Source organism: Cynoglossus semilaevis, chromosome 7 (genome assembly GCF_000523025.1).
Source record: "Cynoglossus semilaevis isolate Cse_v1.0 chromosome 7, Cse_v1.0, whole genome shotgun sequence".
Taxonomy (NCBI): Eukaryota; Metazoa; Chordata; class Actinopteri; order Pleuronectiformes; family Cynoglossidae; genus Cynoglossus; species Cynoglossus semilaevis.
Window position 1 is genome coordinate 4,115,238 of NC_024313.1, and position 15,029 is coordinate 4,130,266.

The 15,029-nt window shown below is 41.0% G+C and overlaps 2 protein-coding genes across 2 annotated transcripts in view; one reads left to right on the forward strand and one right to left on the reverse strand.

Annotated features, from left to right (window-relative positions):
- Positions 1 to 1,072: 1,072 nt before the first annotated feature.
- LOC103380801 (E3 ubiquitin-protein ligase rnf146-like) lies at positions 1,073 to 10,888 on the forward strand (the record flags this gene model as incomplete). The annotated part of the gene is made up of 2 exons (XM_017033430.2): positions 1,073 to 1,583; positions 10,758 to 10,888. A coding segment is annotated over one exon (474 nt), but the record flags the coding sequence as incomplete, so codon positions are not given.
- Positions 10,889 to 10,896: 8 nt separating this feature from the next.
- The window catches only part of LOC103380774 (protein SOGA3), an 8,280-nt gene continuing 4,147 nt past the window's right edge, over positions 10,897 to 15,029 (reverse strand). Inside the window, exons 8-10 of the mRNA XM_025056954.1 lie at positions 14,559 to 14,967; positions 14,085 to 14,419; positions 10,897 to 10,999 (exon numbers count right to left, since the gene is read on the reverse strand). Coding sequence (XP_024912722.1) covers positions 14,309 to 14,419; positions 14,559 to 14,967 — 520 coding nt within the window. The 3' untranslated portion in view covers positions 10,897 to 10,999; positions 14,085 to 14,308. The remainder of the gene's footprint in view (positions 11,000 to 14,084; positions 14,420 to 14,558; positions 14,968 to 15,029) is intronic.

The following is a 15,029-nucleotide window of genomic DNA, read 5'->3' on the forward strand; positions in this document are numbered from 1 at the left end:
TTATTCTGTTTCCACTGTCAAACTGAGATGTGTTTGTTAAAAAGAATAATTGGACGGCTAAGTTCACAATTCAGACATTAACAATAGTGTCTATCAATAGACATTTGATAGACGTACAAACAATACATTGACTTTAAAATTATTTTATATATAATTCTGTTCTAAAGTTGCTGTTTGGCTTTTGTTATTCTGCAGTTTATATATATATATATACAGTATATATAAATCCATGTGACACATTGGGGCAATAATCTCGTCCAGTAAACGTAAAGTGCATTGGCCAGTCATCGACCAATCAGAGAGCTCCCTCTGATTTAACTGTTTGGTTTGTTTTTAAAGGGCACCAACTTTATCATTACTTACCATATTTAAATTAACTGAAAATACACCCAGGTTTATTAATATACGACTGTACTTCTGCCAGGAAAGTTTACTAGAAACACCCTTTGCTCCGGTGAGTGTGTAAAGAGAAAAGTTGAAAAAGGTGCTGCAAATTCCCTGTCAGCTAACATGCGGCTACATATGCTGTAACAATGCAGGTGCTTTTAGAGATTATGACTAAAGTTGTACAATGTTCTTTAACGTCAAAATATCACAATGAAAAAGTAGCCTTTTACGTCACTGACTTCGGTAGAACAGACACAAACGTTAGTGAAGCTGTCAGTTAGCTTAGCATTAACTTGGATAATTTACTGTCAAACAAATGGGGCGTTACGTTTTGCTGTTTACCTCAGTAAATCATTACTGATTGTTTTCCTCAATTAGTAAAAAGGGGTAAGGCGTTGTGTTTATTTCCTGATTGCATTAGTGAATAGCATAACCTGGCTTTACAAACGAGGGCGTTTCCCAAAGTGCAGCAACACAACAGGACATTTTGCAGTTTAAAAGACTGGTATATCATCGTGCAATGTGTGAATGAATATACAGATTATATATATTTGTTTAACTGTTTTTTTATTGTTAATTAGTTGTCATTATTGGTACTGATAATCCACATACACAAAAAGGTTGCTGTTTATTCCCTGTAGTTTGTCGATTTAGATAATGGTCATGTTAATAAATAGGTTGAACACAAAGCCCTTTGGAACATGGCCGCAGGCGCAAAATAAAGCGGGATGCTGTAGATATTCCCAAGAAGGGTGTTGCAGGGCTACGGCTAGATCCTGAACCGGTCACTCCGGTTGAAATGGCATCCCAGTCTCAGTCTTCATCATTTGGTACTTTGTCTCTTCCTCCGATTAGATCCTCAACCATTCTGGGACACCGTCTCTCCAATTCTTTCTCCTCTTCACTCACTACCCTAGAAGAGTCTTTGTCTCAGCTCTTAGTCAACCAAACAGAGGAGAAGGAGGAGGTGGAAGGAGATGAAAAGCTTCAGACATATGAGTTTGGACCTGTCTGCAGAGAAAGGGAATATGGCAGCGAAATTGAGAGCACGGTCGAGTCAGTGTCACAGAGAAGACGGACGCCAATAAGACCGAGTCAACCACCCAGAATACCACCCAGGGGCAGACCCTCCAACCCTGCACTCAAGAAATCCAGATAGACTGTATTGTGACTGACTGGTAACTGCAGCTGAACAAGTAAGTCAATAGACATTTTGTAACAACGTGTGATGATTAAATGCAATCAAATATTTCTGGTATATTCTTTCCAACATTTCAAACATCCAATCACCTTAATTGAATATATTCCCTGTAATCTTTGTCAATTACCACCCAATAAAAATCACTAATACATCTCTAATGTATTACGAATGAATCTCGAATACAACTGTGTGTGCTATGTATATAGTCTGTATTGAATGACAAAAATGTGATTTTCTTTTGCACTTCTGAGGAAAAGATAATAACTGTTTTTTTTCCCCCAGTGTTATCAATGAGAAGTTTATTTGAAATTTATTTTCTCTTCAAATAACAAAATGAGAAACTGAAAATTTCTCTGCAAACATTGCTCAAAAGCCCGTGGTATTAAAACTCCTGGATCTTACAGCTCAAAAGAACCTTAGGTTATTAAAAAACGAACGAACAAACAACAACAACACTGTGGTAACATTGGTTTTCTGCTCTCACAAGTCAATGCGTATTGTTGTTTTTTAAGGTCCCCGAAATGCCGTTACCCTTCTATAGATTGGCCTGTAGGTGGCAGTGAACTACTGTCATCTGAGAAAAAGAGTCAGCGCAGTTAAAACAACGCAGTTAAAAAGGAATCTACATGCGATGTAAATCAGTTGGTATTTCATGGTATTTGTATATAATAATAATAATAATAATAATAAATTACATTGTTGCAGATTATTTTCCAAATGTTTTCCTACCCTTTTAGATGGTTGATTCATTTCGTAGTAGATAATAACTGACAGAGCATACAGGAGTGAATTTAGTGATTCATTAATCTACCTTTTCATCTAAAAACTAACTAAATTACAATTAAATTAAAAAAAATCATAAATTGTAAAATCCATTGAATTCAGAATCAAACCATCATAATCTCATTTTCAGCAATTGAGTCAGAAATAGAGAAGTACAGTATATGCTTTGTGTTCAGTGGTCTCCAAAAACAGCTTCTGAATCAGTTGGACATGTCAGGCATGATTTACACATTTTCTACCACTTTATCCTGTAATGAGACACTTGGGAACCTGGTACAGGTCAGTGCTGACGTTGGAGTGTACCATGAATGATTCACTTTTTAACACGGGGGCCACATGTATAGACAAACAACAATTTACACTCAAAACTTACTGTATGGGAAAGTTTGATTTTTCTAATTAAGTTCTAATTTACGTAATCCTCAAGACCATGGTTTTGGACAATTTTAGGAAGCTGCAGTAGTCACAGAAACAGATTTTTTACACAAATATTCCAGTAATACACACTGCATTTATTCTATGGTCGACTATATGGTGTAGTGAGAAATAAAACCCCAGTGTTTTGCTGCATGACAGAAAAAAATAGATTCTCTCAGTTATCATTATCCACTCCTGCCACCCACAAAATGAGTCCCTCTGACCTACTTTCGGGTCATGATACACTACTGTATTTGAGAGCCACAGCTGAGCTGGATTCCATCAACTGGGGTCAGAGAGTTTGCCATGTAATGTAGCACAGAAGTGTGATGTATAGGAGGCAGCGCTTTTGCTTTTGTTTGACTTGACATGACTTTGTTTTATTCACTAGTACATTCTACCACAAGGCAGTCAGAGGCCCTTTGTAGCAAACCTTTTTCCCTAAATAGTCCTGTCACACCCATGTCTCTCGTCACCTAGAGGCCTAGAGGTGAGCACTGTTGTTGTGTGGATTATTAGTGACCTTGTTATTGCCTTAACAATGTCAAATGCTGGAGTTCTTGCAACATCTTCTTTCAAAACAGCTACTGTTTTTAATGTCAGTGTGTTTTAAGGTTAGCACAGTAAAACAGCTCATGCCAGAGACTGAGGTGCAGGTTATTCCTGCACACATCATGTGCCATCCTTTATGCAGCAGCTGTGATTGTTGTGTCTGTACATTTGCCGTATGTGGGTTTGACACGCCATCAATATTTCTAACCATAATGCAGAGATTCACAGACAGGGTATCTCACTCATACAGGAGCCAGGGGTGACTTCACCCTCGCTGCAACCATCATCATCCCGAGACCATAAGAGCCTATCAAGTGACATGTCGCACTAAGCCTGCTGCTACTGGACCATTTATAACACCGACGTATCATATCATTACTATGATGACTAATACAATCATTAAATTTATATTGTGGGTGGTATCATTTCTATATACAGCGGCGTAAGCATGTCTGTTCTCACGTTTGCTAGTTGGCTCATTCATGCTGTAAAAGTGACATGTAAGTGGTGATGTGAATTTATGTCAGTTGAATAAAACTACTGTGTATATAAGAGGTCCGGTTTTTTTTGGAGAAAGAGAAAGAGAAAGATATATATTTTAAAGCAATCCAATTCAAATTGTGACATTGGCTCTCCAGGTCACACCACTGATTTCCAGATTAATTAATTCATTAAATAATGAATTAAATTAGATTAAGCACAGGGCAGTGAAACACTTTAATTTCCTTAAGTTTAGGCCTTTATGTTGATTTGGACATAATCTTGTGATTGTTGTCACCAACACCATATTTTCCAGACAATAGAATGTTCACTGTGATGTGCAGTTAGCAAATTGAAGAAAACATAAAAAGTAAACTTCAGCAGATGCGGCAGAACACGAAAGGGCAAAAGTTAGCTTCATTCATGTGCAAAGTTGGCTTCGGTGTCAGTCCACGTGATCACTCCCCACTGATGTAGCTACTAAATTCGAATTATAATTGGTCGTTAGTCACGTGATAAGTAGACCTCTATAGTCACCTCTGCCGGGCAACACCAGCTAATCCCACAAGAACACACCACTCTTATTTTGAAAGACGAGTCGCACGGGTTGTCTTTCAAAGGAGGGATGTATGGGCCCCATTCTATTTTAATGGAGTGGTCTGGAATTCTCAAGAACCCTGTAGGATCTTCCAGGCTGTCCTTGATGCTCCCATCTCTCACTTATCATCGAGCACTAGAGACAGTCCATTCAGTGGACTGACACAGACACACTGACAGTTTAGACAGATGGGTGAAGACAGCAAGCTAGGTTGTGACCTGGTTGCACTTCCTCCAGGTCACCACATGGGATGTTATGCATCTTTTTTAATCAAGTGGGATAAAGAACCTTTAGTATATTGATGGTATTCAAAAGTACAATGATTTTTATTTTCAATGAATTCATGATTAAGCTTCCAACAACAATGAGTGTGACTTTTTAAGATGCTAAGTAATACTCTTTGTATCAGGGTAACATTTAATATGCATTAAATATTTCTCCTAATTTAATTTATTTTTTCTTCTTCCTTCCTTGTGTTGTGCGTCCTTCAGTGTTTATTTTGCCGCCTCTGTGTTGTTTTTGTTTTGCACTCCCTTGTCTGTTGCACAAGCACGCCATTGTAAAACTGCAAAACGTGTCTATCTTACCACCTTGTTTATGAAAACATAACCTCACATGTCTGTACAGGAGGATGCCAACAGAGGGACACTCCTATTAAAGAAAGAGAAAAATGTAAACACTGCGTGTTATCGAGATACGACAACAAAACTGCTCTGTAAACGTTTTTACAAGAGAAATGTAATTGATAGGTGGTGCACAAAGACGACCCAGCAGTCCTGGAACCTTTTATGTTTAACCTTTTGGACAGGGTGGTCCTCTCACTCTTATTTCCTCATTTTATGTGGCATGCACGAGTATATGCTCAAACAAATGGCTGTTAACCATCTATTTTGAGTCTGTCACAGTAGCAACTGACACATACTAAGGATTTCAGTGTGCACCTCTGAAGTCCAACTGTAGTGAATGAAAGGCCTGTCCGGGCAGAGATGCATCACAGGGGGCAGAGGTCACAGGACCAGGGACAGGTGTGTGGGTGCGAAGAGGCAGGAAGGAGTGTAAGTTTAACACGGTAAAGAGGATGTTATCTCAGCCACCACAGGCTACTGGAGACGGATGTTGCACTTATTATTACTCACCAGAATACCACATACAGTACATTCATGGTCTGGTGAATCTCTTCTCTCAAATATTTATGTTTTTATGGAAACTATAAAAAGAGTCATTCTTAGCCTGTCTATGGGAATTTAACTCTCTAAACTTACTGATACTCTAAATAATATTGTGCAAAGCTAGACTTTTACCTCCTGTGTGGCTCCTATGGCTAAAGCTGTCTGTTCTGCAGTTCACTTTCATTCTCGGCAATTTGTCTTTATTTGCTCTGTCCAGTGTCCTGTCCAGTAGAGAACCCGTCATGATGTCTAGCACTATTTACAGTTTAACCTTGGATAATGTTAATAACTAATGTGTGTTTCTGCACGTTGGAATGATCATGCAAAGGAGATGAGTTGAGGACACAGGAGTGATGGCCAATGAAGTGCCTTGTTAAAATACCCATAATGCCTCAAAGAAGTGCCAACCTGTGAGATTGGCTTTCAATCTCTCTCTCTTTCTCCCTCCCCCTTTCTCTCTCTCTCTTTCCAAAACACACACACACAAACAATGACTAAAACTCAACTTGATTTCTATTTATTTGTACGGATAATTCAAAATCTTAACCCTGACCAGATTATTGACTGTTTATATTTATTAAAAAATAACTACTTTTTTAAATGCAAATAAGTTAATGCAATTTAATTGAATTAAAATTTAAAAATGTCCCACTTCAATGGGAGGCAGAAATAGCCACACAGTTAGCACATAAAAGAAACAACACTGAGAGAAGAACCAACGCCCCCCTCTCACCCTTTATTTATACCCCCCTCCTACCCTAAAAGACAGCGGGGCTAAGATTTCTGGCACCAAAACACACGTCACGCTTGCTATTTCAGTCTGATGTGCAACATTGCACCGGAGGTTGGGTGACAGGGCTGAGGCATCATGGAGCGACGGCACTTCCGTACACTCACCCTCAGCCTTTGTATGACAATTCACACTTTAGCAATCTCTGCTAGAAAGAATGTGCGTATGTGTAAGCATGGCTATGGCACATTTAGGCACAACTGCAGGTTTGTTCCTCGAGTGTGTGCTTGTTTTCACACCTTTGGTGGGAAAGGTGTCAGCAGTGTCAGAGGTGGGAAACCAGGGATTCCACGTGGTGCACAACAAAATCACAGCATCAGGTGATCATTGTGTGCACAATATTTGTATACAGATAGAGGAACTCATTTATTTCATAAAACCCCAAAAAGGTCCACCCTCCAATGTTGCCCAGTGAGAACTGACCTATTTTATGCCATAATACAAATGTGGAAATAAATTCTGATTTGATCGAATGTAACATAAAGAAAATGGATCCCAGGTATATTTTATAGTGTACATTTTGGCAAGCAATTACCGTATGTTGTGTTTTGCCTCAATGCTTTAAATAATATCACAATATCATAAAAGGTTAACAGGTTTTTACAAAGTGAGAAAGTCACCCATCAGAATAAAAAAAAATCTCTGATTATTTACTTTTGGGAGTGCTAATACTCGAAGGGATTATGTGTAGAGACACAGCCCTTTTTATATATAAAGTCATTTTTAGTTTGTCTAAGAACTTTTTGACTTACCCTGGTGTAGATTGCAGCAGAAAGAGCTACATGTGTACTGTCACAAATGCATTTTCTTGAGGGGATAACAACTTTGTTCTCAACTGCATTTTATGTGACAACATGTATGTATCTCATCGGCCTCCCTGTGCTTGTGTCTTAAACAGCTCATATGTTTTGACATTCATGAACAGTTAGCTCTTTTGCAACGGCGACACAGTCAAGGCGTCATGGTGTTGGTATGCGGGTGAGTTGCTGGTGTCAAATGTCCATAGCCAGGTACGGCATCTAGTAAATCATCAACACCCTGAAAGACGAGTTATCAATAATGCAGCAGAACAATGCAATTCTGATATGATAAAAAAGAGAAAAAAAACACAAAGAATCAAAGCAATGTTATATTTATTACCAAGGGAAATTACAGTAAAGGCATATTATGGTAATCATTACAGCTGTTATATGAACTTCATAAATATGTAACACTGCCATTGACACTGGTGGACAGGTTGAATTGGATATAACATGGCAACCCTGAAAAATAAACACATTACAAGGATACGGTACGTGCTAAATCTCTCTATACAGAAAAGGGTAAAATACAATCCAAAAAAGGAGGGTCTGTCAGCTAATGTTAGGCACAGAAGAAGCAAAGGCCACAGCAACACTAGAGAATGTAGAGGGCAGCAAACCCCTTTTTTTATACATTTTAGGAGAACAGTACTGAATATTTACACAGTCAATGTTGGCAGGGGGCACAAGGAAAGGGGGGTTTGACGTGGGTAGGGATCAAGCCTTAGTAAAATGGGAAAGTGATCACATAATGACCGTTTCAGTCTGAGGAGAGTAGGAAATGGGAGGACGGTGCTTCAGAGCTGGACTTGGGGATCTCGTCATGGGGCTTGGGGGACGACACATGGGGCCTGATGGCACTGTGATCCTGGCTGTTGGAGTGCGACTGGCCCATCTGGAAGGTGGTCGCTGGTTGGCTGGCCGTGCGGGACGAGAGAAGTTTCTCTTTGGTTTTACTGGGGACATCTCTGGATTTGTCTGGATGGAAAAGTTAACACGTCAGAGTTAGTTACATTTTCACTAAAATTTAAAATCCAAGCCTGTGGTGTTCGATGTAATCAAGTGTCGGTGCAGACAGAACCTACCAGCTGGGACTCCTGTCTAATGGCTGTGGTACTTGTCCTGGGACTGAAACTGAACTCGTGTTGAATGTCCAACATGTCCAGCAGCTCAATGAGTCCTTCATCCCTCAATTGGGTAGAATCTGGCAACTCCTGACCAGCTAACCCACCCCTGTGAGTCTTCTGAGCTCCAGAGGAAACACTTGACACCCTGTAGTCCATTTTGGGCTCCACATGTTGGGGAGCAGACTTTCTTCCTCCATCCCTGTCTGTCAGACTGTTCGTCCGAGGTCTGACTTTCGGGCTTCCTGGTACCTGTGATCTTCTCTGGGACTGCTGGGGACTGGGCTGAGATCCTTTGGAACTGTTGTAGATTCCCCTGTGATCTTTGTGATGCTGTCTACCAGAGTCAGATACTAAAGCCCATTCTTGGCACGGCTCTAACTCTGCTGTCATCACATCACATTCTGCTTGGCATTTGTGGGCAGGCATACGGGTGGGAGCCCTGCCGCCAACTCCCAATGTTCTGCGCTGACAGCTCGGGGTAGGACACTTTGGCTCCAGGGTTGGTGCCTGCTGGGTCACCACTCCTGTTTCTGTCAGCGTTTTCCCCTCGTTCTCCTGCAGCATAGCTCCGAATTTCCTCAGAACGGAGGGGCTGCTGCACAGTCTGTCTCCCAAAACACCTGGACTGAAGGGCTTCCTGTCCAGAGCAGGGGACTCGGTGGTCGTACCTGGTAGCTGGGAACGTGACTGTGCAACCAGAGAGTCCCTTTGTCCCAGTGGAGGTTTAGCACCTGTGCTTTCTTTGTTGGGGGAACCCTCTCTGCGGGGCGAGTTCTTCATGTGTGACACTTGGTTCTTCTTGTTTTCATTCTCCTCAAAACTGCCTTCATGTCTAGTTTAACATTAAAAAAATAATAGTAAAATATTAACCACAATATAACTTGGTGTCATCTAAATATATATACGTTATATTTACACAGTTTTTATTTTCATTAAACTTTTCTCACCTGTTGTTTTCATGTCTTCTTCTGGTCTCTTGCTTGTGTAAAGGGACGTCCTGGCTCACCTTGACTGTGTCACTGAAGTGCTAAAAGAAATGGGAAAGAAATTAGATTATGACACAACCACCACTGCTTACATCATCTGATCAGTGGTCAATACTTGATTTGATACAAATAAAAACTCTCTGATCATTTACGTTATAAAGTTCTATTTTAATGACCATTGCACTTTAACATTTCATGTAGATCTGGGCTTTGAGCTCTGCTCAGTCACCAGTTAGGAATGTTTTAAGAGTTGGGTGAAAGCATGTGAAACTGTGATCTGGGGACCTGTATCTGCAGGCAGACTAGAAGGAACCAGCTTACTGTAATCAATATGTTCCTGACTCATATCATGTGCACCTCTCTGGTTTCTTCAGAAGTAAATAATAAAATAAAAAATGTGCTTTTGCTTCACTCACCACGTGACGATCTTTGTTGGTCTTGCGATGAATTTGCTTCCCTGCTCCTAAGTAATCCTGCAGCAAGTCTCCGATCTCGGAGACCCCATTTGTGTGACAGTAACCGTAGCCGTTTTGATGATTCATGGGGTAGCTGTACACACTGGGTTTGTAATTACAGTCATTGCTATAATGATGTGGCACAGGCATAGTTCCAGGGTGATTCTTGCTGTGATGGCCAGGCACATAAAGACCACTGCCATGGTTCCCAAGGCCACAGTCCAAGTCAACACCATTTTTCTGGTTGTCGCCGCTGATATCGTTTGCTCCTCTTCGAGCCTGAACTTCAGTGTAGAGCTGACAAAAATGAAAATAGGAAACTTGTTATATGAGGGTCAGGTTCTGGTTGTTTGACTTGATCGGTGCATGTTAGTGTCACATTTTCATGATTGACACATGGAAAAAGCATTTGTTTCCCATCATAACCTTTGATGTGTCCTTCAGTGTCCATTTACAATGTGTGTGTGTGTGTGTGTGTATGTGTGGCTCTGTCAGCACATCATAGTTAAATTAGCTTGTTAACATTTGCTTCTATCATTGCTCTAACAAGACTCAGAGGCCGAGTTGCTCGTCAGTTAATTATAGACCAAAATAGAATATTAATAACGAGCTCTGTGGGAATATGGAAACTCAGAATGACAAAACATTTTCACTGATTAAAGTCAACTTTGAAATGAATCCCTGTGATTTTGCAAAACTAGATTTACATCTGTGGAACCACAGTTTTCCACATTAACCGTGGACTAACAATAACGCAAAATGAAATAGTTGAACAAAATCCATTATTTAATATTAGGGGCAACTTTATACCCTGACATTCTCACCAAAGCCTATACACCAAAGCCAAATTCCCATTTACTGTACCCTAATCCAAAATACGTGTCGACTGCTACCGATTGCTACCAGCTGCTTTGTTTAATGTCTCATGTGTCCGTTGTCTGTACATTGCACACAAAGCCTGAGATCATACTTTCATCCTCACCTCTTCTATTTTCCTCTGGATGTCCTGCAGCTGGTCCTCCCACTCCTGCATCTCAGAGTCAAAGTTGTCCATCAGCTCTGGCCTCTCCTGTCCCCAGCCACGACCTCTGTGTTCCAACCCACGCTCCAGATCAATGGCTGCCATGACGTAGGTCGCTAAATAGCCAGAGGCCTGTTTGAAAGGCAATTTCCCCCTCCTCCTGTTTCACTCTTTGGTCTGGGGTCACTGTGGGGTTAGCAACGAGGGACGGAAGGATCAATGACCTTGAAACACTAGAGAGGAAAAAAACATGAAATACAAAAGAGTTGTTAGCAGTTGGCGAGACATGACTCACTGTGTTTTCAAATCACATTTTAAACACGTTTTATTTGTCATCTATAGAATAAACCTTAAACACATAGTTGAAGATTTTCCACATGTCACAATACTTTAATATTCCCTTTGACACTCTCTGTTTTAATAAATGTAATAATAAATTTACATTTACATTTCTCTCCTTTTGCATTCTTCTTCAATATTCACAGTCATGTAAGCCCACCTACGCAGCACGTGTGGACAAGGGTGTTGCATGACAGTCTTGGGAGTTATTAAACTCTTGGTCACTTCGACCTCCAGCCTGTCTTGGTGCTCCACAGGAAGACAAAAAAAATGACAAGCATGCGCAAGGGGTGGTCATTTTTTTGGAACCTGAGCCACTGCTGCTCACATGACACAGTAGGGTATGTGTGAAGGCATGGGTCTGTTGCTACATCAAATACTGTCCAGCATGACCACCAATGTGCTTTGTTTGTAAAGACAAGCAGAAGAACTTCAAATAGTATGCAGTACTATTCAGTATCCAGTAAAACTCATCCAGCACAGCTGTATATGCTCTCGTCCAGTGTGCTTTTTCAGTGTTGCACCGTCACGCTTTCTCCTATAGTAGTACATGGTTTGAGGATAATGAGATTCATAGTGCTAGATGTAGAAAGTTTGTCTTTTACACAGGGTCCAGCAATAAACAGCCAGATTTCCTAAGTTTGTATCATGAGGAATAAAAAACGTAACATGATAACAACGCCTCACGGTCGGCATAAAGATTCAAGAATTAAAATCAGGATCTCTGACGTCGTCGTCGTCAGCATTTGTTGATGATTGTCTGATGATTACACTGAACTCTTACTGAACTCTTTTGGTTTGAGGACAACATTATCTTGCACTGTATACAATTATAATAATATACAAAACAGAATAATAACAGTCCATTTATCGAAAGTAATATTATGGAACATTTAGTGTTTAAAACGGAAGCACACGGATTGCCTAACTCCCACCACACCTCCAACCCAGTACACTTGATACAGGCAGCCTTTGTTGTCATTAGTTGTTGACATCAGTGGATGTGATTAGTGTCCAAGTAGAAAGTGTCTGAATGTACCAGTCACTTCTCTCCCGCCTCTGAGAGTGGAGATATTAATAATCTAGTAACTATGCATAGTAATCTGGCCGGAGTGTGGCACAGGGGCGCATAGAGTGCAAGAGTGTCAAAAGCAATAAACACCACCAAACAGAAGTAGAATGAACTGAAGTAGAATGAACTGTACTGAATTACTTTCCAACATGTCAACAAATGACAAAATTAAGTAACTACTGGGGTTAAAAAAATCCTCAAGTAACTATTTTTGAAGTGAGTAAAAAATTGTAAAAAAAAAAACATTTTGGTTTAACCATAAGTCATCCTTACCTTATTCTACAATTTAGTGTCCTCTGTCCTCCTGTATTAATCCCTGCTCTGGCCAACCTGCTGCGCGCTGTGCGCTCTAGCCTCTCCAACACATCCACTCCTGGTTAAGTCCACTCTGTCCACTGAGCCAACGCTTCCTCCTCGCTCTCTCTGTCCTCTGTTGTGTTACGTAAAACGACCTGCCGGTGGGATTTAAAGCCCCCTGTCCCTCGTCACGACTTGATTATCGAGGTTAAGTCAGGAGTGTTGGGCTAAAGGGTAAACAACTTGTGTTCCAGCCTGGTACCCAGCCTTTATACCGCTCCTCAGTGTTTACGCGCGGCGCGCCATCGGAGCCGGGATCAAATGTCATGTCAAATTTATTCCAGCATTTGAAGTCTCGATGGGGACAACTGTCGTCACCAGCATCCTGGCTATAATTACCTGCGCTCACGGAGAGAGAGAAAGTGTTTACATAGCTATTTCAGCTGCTGCGCTCTAGCGGCCAATGGGCTTTTCTGTTGCTACTCTGCTTTCGGATGCTCGGGCAGACTTCGCCTTGTGACCAGGCTCTGCTCTAAATCATTTTTCCAAGTACTGCCAAATAGGTATGCGTGACACAGTGTGTAATAATATGTCACAGTCAATAATGTCTATATATTATCGTCAGGAATAAATGGTACCAGGTGGATGTATGGAATGTTTCCCAAATGTTTTTTAAACAATTGCATACTGTTGTTTGGACAAAACGTATCTATATGAAAAGTAATTAAATGAAATAATAATAAATACATAAATAAAAAAGATTGAAACAGAGATTGAAAAATGAATCTCACTGTCACATGTCCTGTGCCGCAAATGTGCAAAAGAGCAAAATGTCTGAAATGTCCTGGAGTAACCTGAACTTGTTACTGTGTTCTTGACTCATCCTCCCGTGCTTGACATCTCAGGGCAGTTGCTAATGTTCATCTCCCACACCATCAATAACTAATCAGGAGTCCCATAGGGAATTTTTGGGCCCCCGGACAAGATATGACATTTGGCACTTGACATGATCGTCAGAATTCCTTCCCCTGCCTGGTTCATCATCACCATTCCTCCACCTGTTGACTTCCCTAATGCATGGTAAATCCTTTGGGAGTCACGGAGAGGGGCAAACACAAACTTTATCCTGATTTCACCTTGAGGCCAGACCAATGACATGACGGCACAGAAGTGTCCTTATAGAAATCAAAGGGTCACTGTCATCTTCAGTCCCTGCACTGGGCAAATATGTTTAGCAGTGACACAAAGCAGTATGGGAAAGTATAATATTAACCTGTTATCTCCCTTTATTCATTGATTGTTTAATTAAAATTATTTGTCTGACATTTAACACAACTGTTACTAGTGAAACTGACTGATCGTTCTGAAAAAGAAACAAACCTATTTCTCAACTTTAAGCTAACCAATGTGAATGTCACAATCTTGCTTGTGTCCACTTAGATTGTGGCTTTAAATAAATAAGATATTTAAGTTGAATATTACAAAAAAATAACTTTAAAAGTTTGTATTTCTAAAGACATCACTTTTAACGGCTACACAGAGTATGTGGTGCTGAGTAAATCAGCAAAAATAAAAATGTAAATATTTGTAATGACACACCCCTAGCTCACCTTTTCAAATGACTGCTGCAGATCTGATAGGTTGTTGGTGATGAAGAGTCCAGTGTCGATCCTTGCCACAGACTCCTGAATGTGAGTGTGGCTGAGGCAAGTGCTGAGATTTTTTTTTTTCTGTGCTTTGGATTACCTTGGCAACAAATGATGTGGGGAGTAAAGGAAATCAACAAACCAAACAACAAATAAACAAAAGGTTATGCAAATAAGAAATGTGTACGTCACAGAACAAAGAAGAGGGTAAAGAGGAAGACTAATTTGAAGATGGTGGCATAAGAGAGAGATGAGAACAAGACGAGTATGAGGATGAGCAAAATGATGGGCTGGAACATCTGAGAGACAAACCATAATGGGTGAGAAAACACAGGTTGGATCAGGTGAGAAAAGGGAAGAAACAGAGTCAGAATTCAACTGTATGCATTATTAAGTGATTCACCATGAAGTCATAAACACAGGTAATGGGTCTCTCACCGACAGCGGCTCCTCCGTGTCTCTGTTCTCCAGCCTTGGAACTTCCAGTTTGTCTATAAAGGCCTGCAGCTCCTTCCTGAAAGCCTTCATTTGGGCATTGATGCGATAGAGCAGCTCGTGCTCTCTGATCCTGCTCCCATCATCCTCTGAACCATCTTCCCCTGCTCTGCCAAGCATCAGTTCACCGTTAGAAACGAAGACCCTCGCCTCCGAGATGATGCTCGCTGTATCAGCAATGAGACAATCAATGGTCCGAATTAGCCTCTCTGCTTCTATGCGTATGTCAATCATTTGCTGCCTGTCCCTCAGGCTGCAGTGACCGCTCGGCAGGAAGCGAGCCAGGCCAGGAGACGAGGCCCCCTCAGGCCCAGTGGGAGTGTAGAGACCCCGTGTGGGCGTCAGACAACGGCTGCTGACGCTTTTGGTTCTTGCACCCTACTGGGGGCGCGCTCACCACCTCACAGACCGTCA